The 21278-nt window shown below is 33.1% G+C and overlaps 2 protein-coding genes across 10 annotated transcripts in view; both read left to right on the top strand.

Annotated features, from left to right (window-relative positions):
* LOC111052018 (gonadotropin-releasing hormone II receptor) overlaps window positions 1–21278 on the top strand; it is a 352206-nt gene that overhangs the window by 225447 nt on the left and 105481 nt on the right. The window lies entirely within an intron of this gene.
* Window positions 9270–14444, top strand: LOC120349929. The gene is made up of 2 exons (XM_039421489.1): window positions 9270–9437; window positions 13627–14444. Exons 1-2 carry the CDS (start codon window positions 9394–9396, stop codon window positions 14192–14194), a joined length of 612 nt encoding a protein of 203 aa, XP_039277423.1. The 5' UTR covers window positions 9270–9393; the 3' UTR covers window positions 14195–14444.

Genomic DNA, 21278 nt, shown 5'->3' with positions numbered 1-21278 from the left:
GTCTATCTACCTCAGATACAAAGTTAGTAGACAGAAGGTTGGTCACTCATCTATAGTATTTCAGTTGAAATGCGATTGGAGTGGGGGAACTGCAGCCGTGACGTAGGCTGTAGTACAGAGTGGGCAAAATATCGCATTCTTGAAAATCATACGGTGACATATAGTCAAATTATATAACACAAACATTTTCTGACATGCAAGCTTTCTGTTTCAGCCTTACAATAATTATCAAAACATTCAAATAATACAAGCATTTTACCATATAAAAGCAAAAACCCACCTCCTAACTTTCCTTTTCAAACCCTTAAGGTTTCTTCATCTTCTAGCTCGTGTTTATATTTTGTAGTTTGGCTATACATCAGCTTGTGAATTTCGGGGATGAGATTTTTTGATTCTCGTAGAACATGTGCTCAATACCAGCATGTGTTCAGGGCAATTATATGAACGAAATTTATCGGATTTATCGGGATCAGTTTATCGGTTTATTGCAATGCATTAATTTTTCAATATTTTTCATGCGTTAATCTGAAATTATAATAGTATAACATTGTCTAATAACGCTTTTCCAGTTTATTTGTTTTTTTGTGTCACGTTTTTAGATTCTTGGAAAACTTTCAACTTCATTTTATTCATACAAGTTGAATGAACTTGGAATATTTAACAACATCATTAGAATCGGTGATTCATTCGCTATAAGTATGGAGAATTTCCAAGTTCTAGGTCAATCTTGAGGGCAATAAACGACGACTTATTTGAAGATACAGTGAATAAACTGTATGCTCAGTGTGGTTACTGCATCACATTTTTACTACACGTGACGTCACGCTGGCGTTCCCCCCTCCACTTCGAATCTTACACCTGTGAGTGATCAACCTTCTGTCTACTAACGTTGCCTCAGATAAGATTGTATTGTTTCTACGGTGATAGAAATTATTCCGTTCTTGTGCTAGCCTATGAACAAATTTATTCTGTATTTTGAGGACTGTACAATCATTGGTACATCACAACACATAGGACGAGCCGCCACTGACTAGGTCTCATTCCTGGGAGAACTCGCGAAGGTTCGGAGAGTACGTGTTGAAGTCAAAGGGAGAACCTGCAAACGCTCGTTCAATTATAATTTCCTCTTTCGTAATAAAATTTTCTATGCTTTTGTACTCCAGATCGAAGCTCGGTCCCCCGATATTTATTACATATATATATATCATTATATCATTACGAGAGATAGTTCTTGAATTTTCTTAGTTAATTTGATATTTTCTAGTGATAATAGAGTGGGATATTCCTAATTCATTCATTTATACAAGAGATCTTTTGTATAGAAGTTGTGCGTGAAAATTAACCTTATTTTGTACTGTGTCATTACCTGAATTTGGAATAAAAAATAACACAAGAGTTGCCTCAGTATTTCATCCGCCAATGTTATCACATCAGTGTCATCATTAAAATTTAACTAACAGGAATACCAATGACCGCCACCCCCCGTGTGGACCACCCTGATGTAAGTAATAATACGTTTGCCGATTTATTTCAGTAACAGACTTCAAGTGCGATACTTATACTTAGGATCAAGAGTTGATAATGTATAATGGTTGAGAAAACATTGAAGGATCTACAAGGCTGTAGGTTTTGAATATATTCAAAAGTATGTGATTCGGAAGCTCATTAGCCTAATATATGTCTCCCACCGATTTGGACGAGTGCCTTTTGAAGGGTTCAACAAAAGCGGAAGTCACAATGTCCAGAAGAGTAACCATATTGTGCAGCTTGTTAGAACCTTTGTCATCATTCAATTATTTAATATCTTCCTAGCTTCCAAAACATCAAGGCAGATTTCTGCCGCCGTAACTGAGATGAATGAAGAAAGATGTTGGGTGTACGCGACAGGAGTAATGAGTGGTTGTCATTGAGAGTAGGAGGTAGTGAGAGGGTATGGTGGTGAAAGGGGGGTGGTCTGAGTGATATTGAGTAGGCACGTGCGCGTGTGACAGTGGTGGAAAAATTGGCGGAGAGTCGAGGTGGGTTGAGATGACGGCAATTGTACAACACGGTCCCTTCTATTTTTCCGTATTTTTCCTCTAATACAAACGACCTTGTGTTGCTGCTGCTACTCCGTCTTACTGCTGCACTTCATAGCATCGACAACGATATTAAAATCCGCTGTAGCTTTTTGTCAAAAAGCTTGCCAACACTGATTCATGTTCGAAAAAATACAACGGAAAGTAATTTCGCGCTTTCCCAAAAAAAAGTGCAGAACTCGTGGACTAGTCTTTCAGGTGGAGAAGATGGACTTATGCACATTTTCTTAGTCATTTTTTTATACTGCTCTTGTTCAGAGAACTAAATTTAATAAGAATTTCAAAAATGAAAAAAGGTTATCGGTATGGGTATCAATTTATAGAGTAGTTATTTTTATAAGCTTCTTTGTATTCTACTTTTTTGTCTCGGTTTTTTTAATAATTTCTGGTATAAATGTGAAAGTGTATTGATTAATTACACATATATTTTCATATTATAATCAAATGAGAAGTTAGTCTGATATTTTTTAAAAATTGTGAATCTGATTGAACTATGATTTTCAATTAATGTCGGTTTGCGTTTTTATTGCAAGATCAGATTGAAACGCGATGAAACCCAATGATACTTCAAAGTATAAAATAATTATTTATCTTATTCAAATGATTGCTATCACATTTCAAATTATTTTTTTTTAATATTATCATATTCTGGTAAAACTATTTTCACATTTATGATCTTGTTCGCTTCGAAATTGGAACATCAATTCTATCGGCTGCAATTTCTTGTGAGCCCTTTCATTCACTTTCGCCTCTAATTGAAAGTCACTGTTCACAAATTACAAGTCTCGTCAGTTTCCAGTGTTGTGAGAAAAACTTGCTGCTGTACATCGTTACTAGACTGAATCAGTGACTAATTAGTTGCTTGGTATTGACAAAATGCAATACTGATCGCTATTACATGTTTAAATCAGGCCTCTTGTCATTGACGCTACTTTATAGGCGTTTATAACTTCATGAACGTTAATTTGTTACAATATTTTTTACCCAAGTTAAACTCTCACCAAGACAAATGTATTAATTGATGAAATTGCAGAATATCCTTGTTTTGGAAGTTCCAAATTGTGCGAGATGAAATCAAGCATCTTCCAGTCAACAGATTTTGATATTGATTGATTTGTCGACGCCAAAAAGTTATGATCAATCATTCATTCATTATTGTTTCGCTTCATGAACAAACTTCAAACTCTATCAACGGAATAATGCTCTGTTTCTATATCTGTTTTGATTTATAACTTGGGTGAAGAACATCTTTCCAAAGTTTGCGAATTCAAATCAGTATTAAGTTTTCAGTTTTAGTATTTCAGTTTCAGTTTCCAGTATTAATTAACTAATCAGTTAATTGGGGAATCTTCCTGTCGATTTGACATAATAACAATTCTATCTTAGAAGTTCTTCGTCTGGAATGTTCCCCTTATTGTTCCTTATCATTGCATATTTTGAGCAAAAACATTCAGTTCTTAATGAATGAGAGATTCAAGTTGAACTTACAGGATAAGCTTCTCATTTTTGGTGTTTATCAAACCATGAGATCATTCAACTAAACCACCCTGATGATTTTCATGGATCATGACTTATGTATGTGATCATTCTCATGTTATTCTACCAGTTATGAATGGTTATGAAATATGGATGAAATATTTCAGAGTTGATCAATTTCTCAGTGATGATTCATAGGACAATCATTCAATCCTTGAAGCTGAAGAATTGAAATGACGATCAAATGGAATAAGACTCCAAGAATCAATGTTTCTTATTTTCGAGTCAAGCATTACGATTCTGTCCGTCTGTAGGTATTTATTCTGGAGTAAGTGTCTATTTTGAACTCCATCCAAGGGAAAAGAGCAAAAAATTTTACTTGAAGAATTATTAGAAAGTGAAGAGAAAATCGAATAGTATGCTTTGGCAATGAGAAATGCTTGTGTATTCATTGTGAGTTCTCTCTTTTTACTCTCTCCAAACAATTTTGGATGCTGTATTGAGATCCACCACAAACATTGAGTATTGATTAAAAATGGAAAGCATCGGTGCTATTCATAAGGAATGTTGAAAATTCTAAGTTGATAAAAGTTGGCGTCTTTTAATTTTCTTTCTCCAGTCTGTGAACTTCTTCGTACATATATACATTCAAACATCTACTTCTTATAGGTACTACTATTCTTTTACTATTCTCTCACAACGTTGCAACTTTCTTCGTAGATCATATCCATTCTACTCTTACTTCTATCTCCACATTGCAAACTGCACAGATGCTGTCCTTTCATGCTTCTTTCTCCAATTTCATCATGCATCGATGCGTGTGTCTGCTGCTTCCATTCTTTTGTATTGAAAATACAACATTTGATACAATTTTTCGTTTTAAATGTTCCTCACCAGTCATACATCAAATTCACTTGTCCAAGTAAGTAATCAACTTTTTTCTGTTAACATTTTCTTGAACATAAATTTACAGCTCTCCACCTCTCCAATGCACCAACTATATTATACAATAAGCAGAACTTATTGGATTCTTTTCTTGATCTCAGTTGGGTAATATAATTGTGCCATATATAGAGAACCAATAGGTGAAGTTCAGTGAAATTTATTATCACATAGTGAAACTTTCTCTATCAAATTCAATTCATTATCATAAAGAGGAATTCTTCAGAGAACAATTCCTGCAAAGCATTTCCCAAAACTTTTGTGAAATATCGTTATAACTTTCTCACTGCAATGATAATGACTGACATGATATTTTGTTAAAATAGAATGATCCAGGTAGATAGAGTGCGATTCTTGAAAATTATCGTGATTATAATTTGATTTCATCCTTCCACCGTTCAATAATTGACTGAACGTAGTGAGGTCTATGTTTCAACTCGATTTGATTTTGTCTATCTCTATGTAACGCGATGATGGGTGAGATTGAAAGCAGAAGGTTGCGGTAGACGGGACACATTCTGAGGAGAGAAGAATGCGCTCTGACAAGCAGTATACTGAGGGATTATCCTATAGGAAGGAGACCAGCTGGAGGCTGGAAGGCCAAAAACTAGATGGTGGGACTAGGTTCGGAAAGATATGAGGAGGATGGGCCTAAAAGAGGAGGACGCGGGTGACCGAAACTTCTGGAGAGGCTTAGTTGATGAGGCTAAGTACCGACTGGGGTACGAGTGACCACCGCAGTAAGTATGTAACGCGCGATTACAGCCAAGCGCATTGATAGAATTCGATGAGATTTGGCAGTAATATTCCTTTTTCAACACTGCGCGTCGATGTATACGCAAGCTTTTTGAAATTTTGCATTATAAGAATAATTGACCGAGCTAAGTGAGGTCTAATGTTTAAATGTTTAAATGTTTAAATGTTTAAATGTTTAAATGTTTAAATGTTTAAATGTTTAAATGTTTAAATGTTTAAATGTTTAAATGTTTAAATGTTTAAATGTTTAAATGTTTAAATGTTTAAATGTTTAAATGTTTAAATGTTTAAATGTTTAAATGTTTAAATGTTTAAATGTTAAATGTTTAATGTTTAAATGTTAAATGTTTAAATGTTTAAATGTTTAAATGTTTAAATGTTTAAATGTTTAAATGTTTAAATGTTTAATGTTAAATGTTTAAATGTTAAATGTTTAAATGTTTAAATGTTTAAATGTTTAAATGTTTAAATGTAAATGTTTAAATGTTTAAATGTTTAAATGTTTAAATGTTTAAATGTTTAAATGTTTAAATGTTTAAATGTTTAATGTTTAAATGTTTAAATGTTTAATGTTTAAATGTTTAAATGTTTAAATGTTTAAATGTTTAAATGTTTGAATGTTTAAATGTTTAAATGTTTAAATGTTTAAATGTTTAAATGTTAAATGTTTAAATGTTTAAATGTTTAAATGTTTAAATGTTTGAATGTTTAAATGTTTAAATGTTTAAATGTTTAAATGTTTAAATGTTTAAATGTTAAATGTTTAAATGTTTAAATGTTTAAATGTTTAAATGTTTAAATGTTTAAATGTTAAATGTTTAAATGTTTAAATGTTTAAATGTTTAAATGTTTAAATGTTTGAATGTTTGAATGTTTAAATGTTTAAATGTTTAAATGTTTAAATGTTTAAATGTTTAAATGTTTAAATGTTTAATGTTTAAATGTTTAAATGTTTAAATGTTTAAATGTTTAAATGTTTAAATGTTTAAATGTTTAAATGTTTAATTGTTTAAATGTTTAAATGTTTAAATGTTTAAATGTTTAAATGTTTAAATGTTAAATGTTTAAATGTTTAAATGTTTAAATGTTTAAATGTTTAAATGTTTAAATGTTTAAATGTTTAAATGTTTAAATGTTTAAATGTTTAAATGTTTAAATGTTTAAATGTTTAAATGTTAAATGTTTAAATGTTTAAATGTTTAAATGTTTGAATGTTTAAATGTTTATATGTTGCGCATTCACGGCAAACCGCAGTAATAGATGTTCATGAAATTTGACAGGTATGTTCCTTTTTTAAATGCTCGTCGACGTATATACAAGGTTTCTAGAAATTTTGCATTTCAAGGATAATAATTATAAAAGGGATAAGGAGCCTCCTTCATACGCCAATATTCGATTAAAAATCAGACTTTATAATACTATTATTCATCATAAATCAGCTGACATGATCAGTGATTACACAGTTGTGTGGAAAAGCCAGTCTATTGCTGTATTTCCATAAGGTCTATAGTTTCAATCAGGTACTTGTGGATGAGAATACTGCGTGAGGTCTACTGTTTACAGAACTACTAGTGTGGAAGGAAAAGGAATTCCTGTACACTCCGATATCACTATATATATCGAGTTACTATCGACGAGTTACTATCGCCTCCAAGGATAGGTCAATGTTTAAATGTATACACGTATAATGAATCTTGCACTGAGTCACCAGTATTGAAGTTAGAAATGTAGGGGAGTTGGTGAGAAGCAGTGATTGAGGACGGTCGTGTTTTTCGGGAGCTGTGGTGATAAGATAGCCTATCGGTTTTACTCTTGCCTGCCAGCTAATTCAGTAGTTACAGAATTGTAGTACTAACCTAAAAACTTTCGTTTCACTAATTTTACTAATTTAATAAATCGATCACAATAGTTATATTCTATTAATAATTCAGTAGAATTTCTCAATTTAATAATCATTTTTAAATAGTTGTAATCTAAATTCTTTCTCGTTGATAAAGTAGCTGAAATAAAAGTACTTTCTCAATTTAATAATCAGTTTCAAATAGTTGTAATCTAAATTCTTTCTCGTTGATAAACTAGCTGAAATAAAAGTACTTTCTCAATTTAATAATTCTTCCTGAATCGTTTTAACCTTGATTTCTTTTTCGTTAAAAATGGTTTGAATAGAGTACCGAGTGATTTCCTGAATTTGGTTCAATACAGTTAAACTAAATTTCCTAACTCAATAAATCGATTACAATAGATGTAATCCATTCTATTCATATACTATTAAATAATTTACAGTGAACTTTCTCAATTTGATAATTATTCGTGAATTTCTTTCTCGTTAAAAATATCCTAAATAGAAGTCTGTTTCCTGAAATTTGAGTTGAACTTAAATTATTAACGTAAACGTAATTTATTATCTCAAATAACGTAAACCTAATCAAATAGCCTTGAATAAGAAAATCTAATAATAAATAGGGAATTTTAATTGAGGTCGAGCGAACTCCTGTGCGTATGCTTTCACTGTGTCGAGTCATTAGGAGTGGAATTAGTTGTAGAGTAAAATAGCTCAATTATACAGGCCGAAACGGTTATTCATTGGCGAGCTGCTTTGTAGGTTTTGTAAACATTGCATCTCGCAACAGTCGCTCGTGGCCCGGGACTGGACGGGGCACGACCGATAGAAATTCGTTTCGTTTCTCTTTTTTCGCCTGTTTGATCCTGTCCACTAAATTAATAAAATTAATTTTGCTTTAATGCAGTATTGTCTTCTTCTTCCACTGTTTTGGCGACATACAGCTCTGCTCTCTCATTTGTGTTTCCTTCCCTGTTGAAGAAAATTTTCTAAAAACAAATAGCATTGCTCACGGAGTCCTTGACAAAACAGGTTAATATATTCATTTGCATTCTTCAGATCATTTTTAAAACTGTTTAATGCGGTTAATATTTAACCACTATAAAGGCAGTCACGCTTGAGGTGAAAATTAGTTATTCAATTCACGTATAATCAAAGCCTGTATTACACCTCAACTAAAATCTTGATGAAGTCTAATCATAAAATAGTTTGAATGTAACTACGAGTATATAGTTGAAATATATTTATTTTTCCAACTTATCGAATTCTACTAAAACGTAGCTTTTGAATTAGTGCATTTCACTTATATCTTAACTTTTATATTATAGCTTTGCGAAGTTATGAAATAGATTAATACGATTAATTAATAGTTTAGATAAATTGATTGGATTAATACGGTTTTTTTTTTTTTTGCTTAGTATTGTAAATGGCATATTGCATGAAGGGACTGTTGGCTGTCTGATAAATAACATTCCGATTAGCATCAGAATTCAAACAGGAATTACAATGAAATTGAAAGAAACCACTACAAGTAGAGGAAATCCTGCAGTTATCTTCGATAACAATAAATTCAGAAAGGATAGGACTTCACCCGATGGTAATATTTTTTGGCGATGTCTTAGTAAGACTTGTAGTATTTCATTGAAAACTGACTCTACGTGCTCTCTTTTGTCCAGTTCAAACTTAAAACATAGTCATCCACCGAACGCCATTAATGGCTCGATTGCTGATAATAGTTCATTATCGTTGAATGGAACGGTTAGCTTGGCCCATGATAACGATGCAGCACTTGACGAATCTATCAACCCAACTCACGTCACAGCCGATATCACAGCCATATCAGCTGTTCCCGAAATCTTTGATCGAACCAACTCGTGTAGTACCCCAATAAGTCTAAACTCTCAAGCTAATTCCATCTCGAACGACTTACTAATTGATCCTGACTTAACTGTTGTATCACTAAGAAGAGAATTACTGACTTGGTTGATAAAATGGCCACCATCGAACAACAGTTGAAGGATGCTATAAAACACAAGCTTGAATCGGACGAAAAATTAACGGATTATAAAAATATTATGGAACAAATGAAAGTGAGCATTGAAGTTTTAGAAGCCGAAAATTCTGCTCTGAATAGTGAGAAAAAATGCATAGAAACGAGCTTCAGGTCTCAAGTGTTTTTATTCGCCAGGTGTTACAATATCAAATGTTGCATCAAACCCTTCCATTATATCAGTGAAAAACTCCTTCGGCATCCTCAATGACCTCACAACGGAGACTAATAAGACGTGTTATATAAGTCAAATGAAACCAGTAAGAACTCGAAAACGGAAACATAAGAAAAGATTGTTAGTCCAGGCGCTGGCTTACATTGAGCATACATGAGAGAGGCAGAGAATTTGACTTCGGATTATTGTTAGGGGGTCTTTAGTGTATATGAAACTCGATGTCGTCACGTCCCAGGGTGGTCGACAGCTTGGGGGGGAGGGGGGTAAGTTGTAAAAAACGCGCGTTTATAAAATCGCCTGTCCTGCAGTTACTATTCATAGTACAGCTTTTAATTTTTTCTCAATATTATGTACACATAACTGGCTTTCAATGTGGTCCTATACTTTTTTGCGATAAACCACATAGTTTTTCCGTAAAAAAATAAAATATCTCAAAAAATGTATTTTTTTATTATGGACTTTTTGTTATTTCTCGAATATTCAAGTAATTAGCCGACTTAGAGGAAAAGGCTCCCAAAAAAACGTTGTAGCCCGTTTCTTGCTGAATCCAATGATATATATAGTTTGGGGGTTACGATCATAGATGCGGCGGTGGGAGGGGGATAAGTAGCACTGTTACGCTGCGGCGCGGTCCTCCCCCATGATTAATGTGCGTAATGGCCTGTCTATCTCATTGCTCCTACTAGTCTATGCATTCAAATTATGTATTTCAGGAACGCTATCTTATGTATTTTCGGTCGCTGAACACGATTTTTCAACTCTCAAGCCTTAATAATTGATAATTCTCATCATAATATACTAATTATGGTCAAAATTACAAACTTCATCTCATTCTGCAAGGAAACTATGAAATGACTGTTTGAAATAAACGAAACTTGGGTTTCAAGAAATATATTAGGATAGAATAAAGTTAATATTTATATATGTTTATGTTCTATTGTTTTTATTTCAAATTAATTTATTGTGATGCGCTGCAGGCTAAATTATATTATTAATTGCACACTGGCCACACTTACTAGATATAGTGGTCAGTTAGTTTCCAAGAAAAATTTGTGGAATTTCTTAGTTCTTCATGGTGGAAATGGAATTCATCATTCATTCTTTATCATAATGATTATGTTTAATATGAAAATGTTAATCTTTCGTGAATCTTCAGTTTGTCGTGGACTTTTGAGAAATTATATCCAATATAATAATAGATATGTGTCAAATCAAAATGAAATGAAAATTTAAATATTCATTCATATTATTCTAACAGTATTATTATAATAATATTTCACTAACTTTTGATTGATTCATCCATTATGGTATTCCCGTTCAGACTGTTTTGAAATGGTAACAAGTTATTCAGTATCAAAATTGGGATTCGAATAGTTTTGGGCCATGCCTGCTATTCTTTCCTAAACATATTTATATGATTTGTAATTTTATCCACAAATGAATGAATGAATGTATGTATTCCTGCACGTAGCTAACGTATGGATAATTCCTTTATAGATTCTTGCATGTCACATTATTAAATCTCTGCCACAGATTTAGAAATCAAGTCTCGATGGTTTGGAGAGCATATTATTGGAGTGATTCTTTTACTCTGCTGCTTCTAATATGTTCACTACCTTTGTTTGATTTTAGACCATAGACATAAAAAGCTATGTCCACCTGTATCACTCCATCTTTATTGAGAATTCTCATAACTCTTCTTATCACAAAGTTTCCATAATCTTGCAGCGTATTGAAGTTTTGAAAAGTGAAGTAGGAGTTGAATTCAGGAGAGCCATGTCATCATTATGCGAATTTGTCAACGATATTTAGGGATTTAGTTAAATCCACAACTAGTTTCACTTACAATTTCATAGGCCAAGTGAGATTAAGAGTTTTTTTTCAAATATCCATCAGATGTTGACAGAGATTGCGGTTATTGTAGAAATGCATGCTGCACTAAAACTTCAATGCTGAATTATCTTTAAACAGCTTCCTAGTAAAAATACAGAGATCAGATCTTTTTGTTCTAGAATTAACTAAGACTAGGATTTTTATTTGATTGCATCGTGGAGAATGAAAGAACTTTGTTTCTTTTTATAGGTGAGAATACACTTTTATAATTTGCCACAACTATGTTCAGATAAAATCGTTGGAGACCGAATAACTATTTCTTTCTATACGTTCAAAAGAGAATCACACACTTCTTCACTTGCTTCCAGACCATTGATAACATTATGCAGATTCTGTTGTCCATCAGAGTCTTGAAGAAAAATGTTATGTCTCTTGAGAAGATTATGCTTCTGGAAATCATTCTCATCTCTCATTATTCTTGTTTTACTTCATTATATGACTTTCTTCACAGTCTCCAGTGATATCCATAATGATGTCAACATACTTGAACAGAATATCTTTGATGGAAGATTTATTAATGTAGTAGCAGCCATTTTAGGAAAGCCTTTGAAGAACTAGCTATTCCAATCACTCAGTTTTGGATGATCTAATGAGGGTTTGCTCTAAAGCATGATCGGTTGTCACATTAATTAAATTTTCAAGGTTTCATTTGACAGAGAGTCAATGTATTGACTGTATAGAGTTAATGTTTTCTTATTGGAAATTATTTTTCACTTCTATGGGTATTTTTTATATTTTCTAGATATGACACAGACTTTATAACATATGTGATTGAATGAAAAAATTATGGGATCTTTTCTCGAACAGTTTCTATGTGCAATACCAGAGTCCATCCTTATGAGCATGAATACAATTTAAGATAATTTAAGCTATGTTACAATAATCAGTCATAAATATTTCAAGTAGTCATTGAATTTGATTCTAAAAAAACTCTACAAATAGCTCCTGACTTCTTTCAAATATACTTTGACAATCTCTCATATTTGAACCGTTCATGAGTCCTTGTAGTTGTTTCATTGAATTGATTGCTTGCTCTCACACCTTAATTATACTGATCTCCCCTCAATAGATTTCCAACAGTATTCTCTCCAAATATTTCAAATTCAACAAAGATATCTCTCATTCCACTTTCATTCAAGTACCACCCCAAGACAATCAGTCAAACTCAGTCAGATGAGTAGATATAAGTTACAGAAATCAGTTGATAAAGCTGCGTTTACACGTAACAAAATGTTAATAACTTAATCTTTATAGATTCTATTAGATTGAACGGAACTTGGCAAACACATATGTCTATCATATGTATGATAAGTTATGTTCAATCTAATAGAATCTATAAAGATTAAGTTATATTAACATCTCCTTAATAACTTTGGTGTAAACTCAGCTTTAGAGTTGTATTTCCTTTGTAATCAAATATTTAGTCATATAACATGGGAGTAATTGGCATTATTTGTGTTTCAACTGTCAATTTATATTAAGAAAATATTTTACTCCTGTTACACGGTGCTAGCCTATGGGGTAGCCTATATTATTTGTTTAACTTACTCCATTACTTGACTTTCGCAATTCCAAAGTGATCATTGAACTAAATCGAATAATATTATCATCCTCTCTTAATGGAATATCAGTTTTTTATCGATTGAGAAACACATATAGGATTCCTAACAGGATGGTTTATCATTACAATGTAATCATAAATAATGATAATGAGATGAAGTTTGTAATTTTGACCATAATTGGTATATTATGATGAGAATTATCAATTATTAAGGCTTGAGAGTTGAAAAATCGTGTTCAGCGACCGAAAATACATAAGATAGCGTTCCTGAAATACATAATTTGAATGCATAGACTAGTAGGAGCAATGAGATAGACAGGCCATTACGCACATTAATCATGGGGGAGGACCACGCTGCAGCGTAACAGTGCTACTTATCCCCCTCCCACCGCTGCATCTATGATCGTAACCCCCAAACTATATATATCATTGGATTCAGCAAGAAACGGGCTACAACGTTTATTGGGAGCCTTTTCCTCTAAGTCGGCTAATTACTTGAATATTCGAGAAATAACAAAAAGTCCATAATAAAAAAATACATTTTTCGAGATATTTTATTTTTTTTGCGGAAAAACTATGCGGTTTATCGCAAAAATCTAGAGGACCACATTGAAAGCCAGTTAAAAGCACATAATATTTAGAAAAAGTCAAAGCTGTACTATGATAGTACCTGCAGGACAGGCGATTTTATAAGCGCGCGTTTTTTACAACTTACCCCCCTCCCCCCAATCTATCGACCACCCTGGACGTGACGACATCGAGTTTCATATACACTAAAGACCCCCTAACAATAATCCGAAGTCAAATTCTCTGCCTCTCTCATGTATGCTCAATTTAAGCCAGCGCCTGGACTATGTTAGTGTTAGCAGATAGTCACGGACGAGATATTGGTTGGGATTTAAATCGCGAATTTGAGAAAGACGGTTTTGAAGTGACCGTAATTGCAAGATCAGGGGCAAATTTTAAAACAGTGACCCATGACATTGACAACTTCACTAAAGATTTTAATTTCGATGACAGGGTGGTCGTACTGGCTGGAACAAATGACATAGTGAGTCACACACAACAGCCCACTGAACTTGATCTTCAACCAATCTTAGAAACGGCAAGGCGTACAAAGGTATCAATTGCGACTGTTCCATACCGATACGACAGACCGCTCATGAACGTAAACGTAGCAAAACTGAATGCATGGCTGTCAGAACGGATCTCAAATATTGATGAGATAGAACTTTTGGAGCTTTCAAATTTTGATATAAGTGACTTTACTCGACACGGTTTGCATTTTAATAAAAGCAGGGGGAAGATAAAACTCAGGAAACTGATCAAAGAGCATATAACAGGCACTTCAACGTCAGAAGGTAGCGGAGAAACGGCGGAAGCTAGAGATATTTCAGCATTGTCCAATAGCGATTTTTTATAGGTTGTGAAGTATTCCATGTAAATTGCCAGGGCCTCTTGAATGCAAAGCTAGATTTAGAAATACTACTTTCTCGTAGAAAATCTAAGATTGACGTCTTATGTCTTACCGAGCATTGGCTTACTGAGAGCGAATTGAACGTATTATCACTCCCTGGCTACAGACTCATTACTCAGTACTGCAGAAAAATTAAAATTCGAGGAGGTTCATGTATTTTTGTAAGCAATGAATCCATCAAAAATGTTAAGATTAGAAAAGATTAATTGCTCAAGCTGTCGAAAGTAATTTTGAAATCTCCGCTGTAGAATTGAAATTGAAAACGATGTCTCAAAAAATAATATTCTTAAGCGTCTACAGAGCCCCAAATACTGATTTCGATGTATTTATTGAGCTACTCAGGGCTGTTCTTTCCAGAGTCTTAAAAGAGAAAGGGAAATTAATTTGTCTTTGCGGCGATTTTAATGTAGATTTCTGTAAAGAAGACAGAAAAAAAAAGTTTTCAAAAATCTATTATCAACGTTTAAATTGAACAAAGTGACAGATGGCCCAACTCGCATAACAAGAACAACAGCTACTGAAATTGACTATATAATATCTAACTACCCGCCTGCTCTGTGTTCCAGTGAGTTAATTCCCTGTTCCTTCTCCGATCATCATGGAAGTAGTGTCAAGTTAGTTTAGAGCGATCAAAGTCTAATTCTAATGAAAATATTACATCTAAAAGTGGAAGAAGAAAGATTTTTCGTGTCATTGATCCATCAAATATTGATGCTTTAACTATGGGCTATCGAAAGAGAATTGGCATAGTGTTTATCATTGTAATAACGTTGAAGATAAGTTTAATAATTTTATGACAATTTATGTTAACCATTGTAATAGTTCGGTTCCGGAGAAGTCAGCAAGCGGTGCAAGAAATAAAGAGCAGCTTTCTTGGATTACAACAGGCATAAGGATATCCAGTGAGAGGATGAAAACTCTGAGCACACTTTTAAAATATCCCTCCTTTAGTGACTCAGCGACCTATATCACCACAACAACAGGACTTAGATGTGTTAGCTTAGAAACTTATTTCAAAATTTACAGAAACATATACAGAAAAGTTTTGAAAGCAGCTAAGAAAATGGCCGCCACTGCCTTCATAAATAAATCCTCAAATCAAGCTAGAGCCATCTGGAAATTAGTAAAATTCGATTCGTCAAAGAGCAATAATTCAACTTCAGAGACTTGCATTGCTGATGAAACAGGAAATATCAAAACCGGAAGAGAAGCTGCCAATATCCTGAATAATTATTTCATAAACACACCACTTAAAATTCAGAATGCACACTTAGAAAAGAATGGCATGGATGATTTCCTATCAGTATTTGAAATTGCCGGTAACCAAAGAAATACAAAGTTTACAGATTTCGATACATTGAGCTGTGAAGAACTTAGAGGAATAATCAAATCACTAAAAAACAAGAAATCCTACGACTGTTACAACTTATCAATTACTTAGTTAAAAAATCAGCAGAACATATCCTCAAGCCACTAACATTTATATTCAATAGCTCCATGAAAGCGGGTTACGTACCATCTAAACTGAAATTATCGAAAATAATTCCTGTTTACAAAAAAGGCAATCAAGAGCTTCCTGAAAACCATAGACCTATCGCTAATACTCCTATATTTCTAAAAATCTTTGAATATGCCGTGCTAAGACGATTAAGAAAATACTTCAAACAAATAGACTTACTGTCCTCTAACCAATTTGGATTCCGGCCAGGCTACTCCACAAATGATGCTCTCTTCTCTTTTGTAGATGAGGCATTATCATCTGTTGATAAAAAATCCAAAGTGAATGGTTTGATAGCCGATCTCTCAAAGGCGTTCGACCTTATCAATGTAGAGATCATGTTAAAAAAGCTGCAATTGTATGGATTCGATGGCGCCGTGTTCGGATGGTTTTTTTCCTACCTCAACGAGAGGTATCAGCAGGTAGTCATTGACTCTCATACCCATGAGTACCATTCAGAATGGATGAAGACGAGAAGCGGGGTTCCCCAGGGGTCAGTACTGGGTCCCCTGCTTTTTATTATATATATTAATGACTTGCCATCATACCTTGAACCAGCTAAAAGTGTATTATATGCTGACGATGTGAGTATTCTACTGAAAAGCAGCAGTCAGTCCAATGTGGAATTGGAGAGTAAGACTGCCCTTATTAATTTAGAAAAATGGCTATCTGCTAACATGTTGTTGTTAAATACCAACAAAACTAAAGAAATTCCATTCCGAACTACCAGAGAAAATAATTTAAGTATCAGAGACTATAAAATAGAATCCGTGAACGATATAAAAGTTCTTGGAGTGGTGATTGACTCTGACCTTTCTTGGAGACCTCACCAAGAATACCTCAAAAACAAACTGAACTCAGCAATTTTCGTACTGAGAAATTTGAAAGCTATATTGGACTCCAGGGCTCTTAGAAGTGTTTATTTCGCACTGTTTCACTCACACCTGACCTACAGCATCATTTTTTGGGGAAATTCAAGCTGCGTAGTGAGGTGTTCAGAATGCAGAAGTGGGCATTGAGAGTGATGATGGGAGAATCAATTCGAACAAGTTGTCGCCCCCTTTTCAAAAAACTTCAAATTCTCCCATTCCCAAGCCTATATATTTTCGAAACAATCTGCTTCATTAAGAAAAATATTCATGAATTTAATACAGGCGGAACATTCCATCAATACCCAACAAGATATAGGAACAACCTAAGAGACGACACACACCAGACAACCATGTATGAGCGAGGTGTTAGGAGTTCGGGTATTCGGTTGTATAATTTATTACCAGCTCATATAAAAGAAATGACTGGTACAAAATTCAGAGAACAATTAAAGAAGGAGCTGCTGTCCATATGCGCGTACTCAAATGAAGAGTTCAGAGAGTACTACGAGTGTCGAAATGGGGTTTAGAGAGAATAGAAAAAAATGTATTGACTTTTCATGTGCCTATTTATGTTCTAAACCACGAGCGTCGAGATAAGGTTTGGAGAGAAAAGAAAATATATTGACTTATCATTTATGTATTTATGTTCTGTATTTTATTGACTTACGACATTGACAAGTCCAAATACCCCTTTTATAGGAGGTCAGCGGATGAAATAATAATAATAATAATAATAATAAAGAAATTCTAAAAATGCATGCGTGGACGCTGAGTGAATACCAGACTGATTGTGTCACTACAAGATTCGATACAATCGTCTGAATCGCGGGAGGCATAAACACTCGCTCACCCTTGATTCTTTTTATGACAGATTGTATAATGATAAAAATTTTTGAAAGTAGTGTAGCGGTTGCTAAACGCTGAATACGGATATCTTAAGATATCTTTATCACCTGTGATGGAATAGCATATAAAATCATATAGGTCGAGCAAATTCCCGATGTAGATTATTTACGGGACTGCGTCTCTAAGTTCCGAAGGATTAAGATAGGTTACTAGGACCAGATATCGTTCGGAATATATTTCGAGAACAGAGTCTTGTCAGGTCTTATGCTCTATTGTAGGAAATTATATGATCTCCAGCTGCATCTGCTGTACAATTGATGAATTCGCTCCTAAGTCGAAGTTGGTAACAGATAAGAGCTGATATATGAGTAGGTAAGGACAGAGAATAAATAATCTCGATCTGACCCCACACGCAACATCCACTTAGATCTGTTCCAATATCCAGGTTGATTCAATGATTTCAATGATCGTACTTGATCGGTTCTTGATAATATAGAACGTGTCAGACACAATAATTGATAGGCTCAAGAAATAATCAAACTCAGAAGACGAATTGATAAAGTAGAAATATAATATAATAAAATATATAATTTGACTGCAGATTCAGAGCTTGGATTACAGATTGAAAATAGTTTAATATTGACAAAATAATTAGAAATTTTCTTGTACCAGCATGACACCATGCATGATTCAACAGAATTTTATGATTTATAAATTTAACAGTTTTTTGAAAAAATAGTAAAAAATGAATTATAAAAGATTTTAAAAATGCTCGGGGTCGTGGTTCTGGCAGCGGAGGATAGTTAATCAACTACAAGCTCTTATAAATTCTATATCCAATAAAATCTAAGATCTTAATGGTTATTAGCGCTTGTCGGCGTGGCCATTAATTTAATGAAGAAAAATTTTATATTTTCTGCACTGTTATTTCTTTCGAAGCGAAGATTGGGGCCCCAAATTTTAAAACTCACGTGAAACTCCTTGGTGGTCGAGGTTCCTTTAGATCAAATTTGTTTGATCGGTGGCCGGTCCAGGCTTCGGTTTCAGCACGTGTGGAATTTTTAATTAAATATCTCCTTCACCACAATAATTAGGGAATAATTAAACTTGAATTTCTCGAATTATCTATTGATGAAATAAATTTACAAATAACAAATAAAATAGCCTAAAACATTGGCTCACAGATGAAACATATAAAATTGAACAAAATTTCACAAATAAGTCTTTGGTAGCTTTAACGAGGTCTTAACGGTGAGGATTTCAAAAAGGAAGTGAAGTGTCTTCTTCTAAGCATTGGGCTAGAACCTTTTCTCTGAGAATCTCTCTGTAATTAATTTGCATGAAAATTTGCCATTGGTAGAATGATTATGACATAGGCATGACGTCAGTGGCAAGCAGTAAAATATAATTCCTTTAATTACAATAATAACTTAATTTGTATAACTTTTTAAATTGCTTAATTCTCTAGACATAGCTCCTCTATACAGTGTACATGTACTAGCATATATGATAAGGCAGGTTTGTTGTCTGATAACAGATTAACATATGATGTTTTCAAACGATCATCCCTTTTGGTGCTATTTCTATGACATATGATTGGCTTAGACTTGTCAAAGAGATTCATTCACCATGTGGTTCAGTTGAATCAATAATTTATAATTGAATATTTCTGCACAATTCTTATTATGGTCGAAAATGTTATAATTAATTTTTGCTGCTCTTATCAATAATACAATATTCATGCTACGACCCAGTTAGTTACAATAACGTTTGACATTATAATGCAATTTCGTGAATAATAAATAAATTTAACAATAATACATACATTTTATTTTTTTATTTGAAATTCTTGGTCCTTTATCAATAGTTCTTAATTTTATTTTAGAAATCAAATCAAATAATTTTTTATTTTGCATCAAAACAAATTATAGTACAAGTTCCTTCTCTTGAGTATAATAACATACTGTAATTTAAAACTAAAAAATATATACCTATAATAAGAGAAAAGGAAAAAAACAAACATGATTTACACAGAGCAAAATAAAATTACTACTAACAAAAAAGAACAAAGTCTTTTGCCCGTTAGTAGGAGCTGACAACACTGCTAATTTTTATCAAAATGTACTTTCACACACGCAGACACACACACTCTCACACCTGCATATGGGAATCAATTTGAGCTTTACCATACAATTCAATAATAAATAGTCACAACCAACAACTAATTCTTGATTAAACTATTCATTCCATGTTAATAAAACAAGGCTTAGATTGCTCAAGTATAGATGACATTATGAAGAGAAAAGCAAAAAATGATAAACACTAGCTTTAAAAATAACACACAGACTGTCAACAAGGAAAAATAAATTCCTCACTTAGAAGTAAGACATTAAAACAACAGTATCACAGTACAGACAAAATTGTGAAAAAATTGCAATAATAATAATATCAAATTAAAGACAAGGTTGTATATATAAAAAAAAACCCTAATTAATGAGTACACAAAAATATTTAAGTTCATCAACACCACTGAGATGGTGTTTAGTTATAGACAAAGTCGTAGAACTCATCAATGAGTACAACAAATAAAAAATAAATTAATAAAGGTAAAAAATAAAAGTATTATAGTTCTATAAACATCATTAAATCTTCAAATGACAAACTCAAAAGCCATTTCTTTACTTTCACTTTGAATTGTGTCAAGAATTGATTCTCCTTATGTCAGTAGGGAGCAAGTTGTAATATTTGCATCCTAAAAATACAAAACTCTTTTTATACCTGGTACAATAAGGCCTTGGTGTTGCTAGCAACTCTCTTGTTCTTTGCCGTGTTACCACTTCACCCATTGGATGAGTTTCAGGCGCAATCCCCATATTTCGGTTCCCACTCATTTTAAAGAACAACGACAGCACCTTGAACACATACATGCTTCTCAAGGGCAGAACTTGCAAAATTTTGAAATAAGGGAACGAGTGAATCCTTCTTTCAACACCACAAATGATGCGTATTATGGCTTTCTGTAGAATTACAACTGGATTATAGTGACAAGCATATGTTGACATCCAGCAAGATAATCCATAATCTAGTTTTGAGTGAAAAAATGCAAAATACAATTGACGGAGAATATATCTAGGTAAGAATTGTTGAAGATTATAAAATTTCCCAATTAAAAAAAGAAGTCTACATTTCAAATTTGTTATGTGATTTGTCCAAATTAATCTGTCATCCAAAGTCATACCAAGATACTTCAAGGAATTAGCTTGATAAATACTATTACATTACATGACTCTGCTTGACATCTATCTCATGGATTATAGTGACAAGCATATGTTGACATCCAGCAAGATAATCCATAATCTAGTTTTGAGTGAAAAAATGCAAAATACAATTGACGGAGAATATATCTAGGTAAGAATTGTTGAAGATTATAAAATTTCCCAATTAAAAAAAGAAGTCTACATTTCAAATTGTTATGTGATTGTCCAAATTAATCTGTCATCCAAAGTCATACCAAGATACTTCAAGGAATTAGCTTGATAAATACTATTACATTTACATGACTCTGCTTGACAATCTATCTCGTGATACTTTAAAGGGACTGAGAATTCAAAAACCGTTGATAGGGAGAAATTAATGAAGTTAGTTTTAGAAGCATTTAACACTATTTTGTTCCCATCAAACCAGAGTCTCAAATTGCTCAAGTCTGACTGTAACATCATTTGTAATTCATTTATACTATTAGCTGAATAGGCCAGTGAAGTATCGTCATCGAAGTTACAGATCCATGAAAATTCAATGAGAATAAGTCATTTAT

The sequence above is a fragment of the Nilaparvata lugens genome, chromosome 2 (assembly GCF_014356525.2).
Source record: "Nilaparvata lugens isolate BPH chromosome 2, ASM1435652v1, whole genome shotgun sequence".
NCBI classification, from domain to species: Eukaryota; Metazoa; Arthropoda; class Insecta; order Hemiptera; family Delphacidae; genus Nilaparvata; species Nilaparvata lugens.
This window is presented reverse-complemented; position numbering and strand designations above follow the sequence as displayed.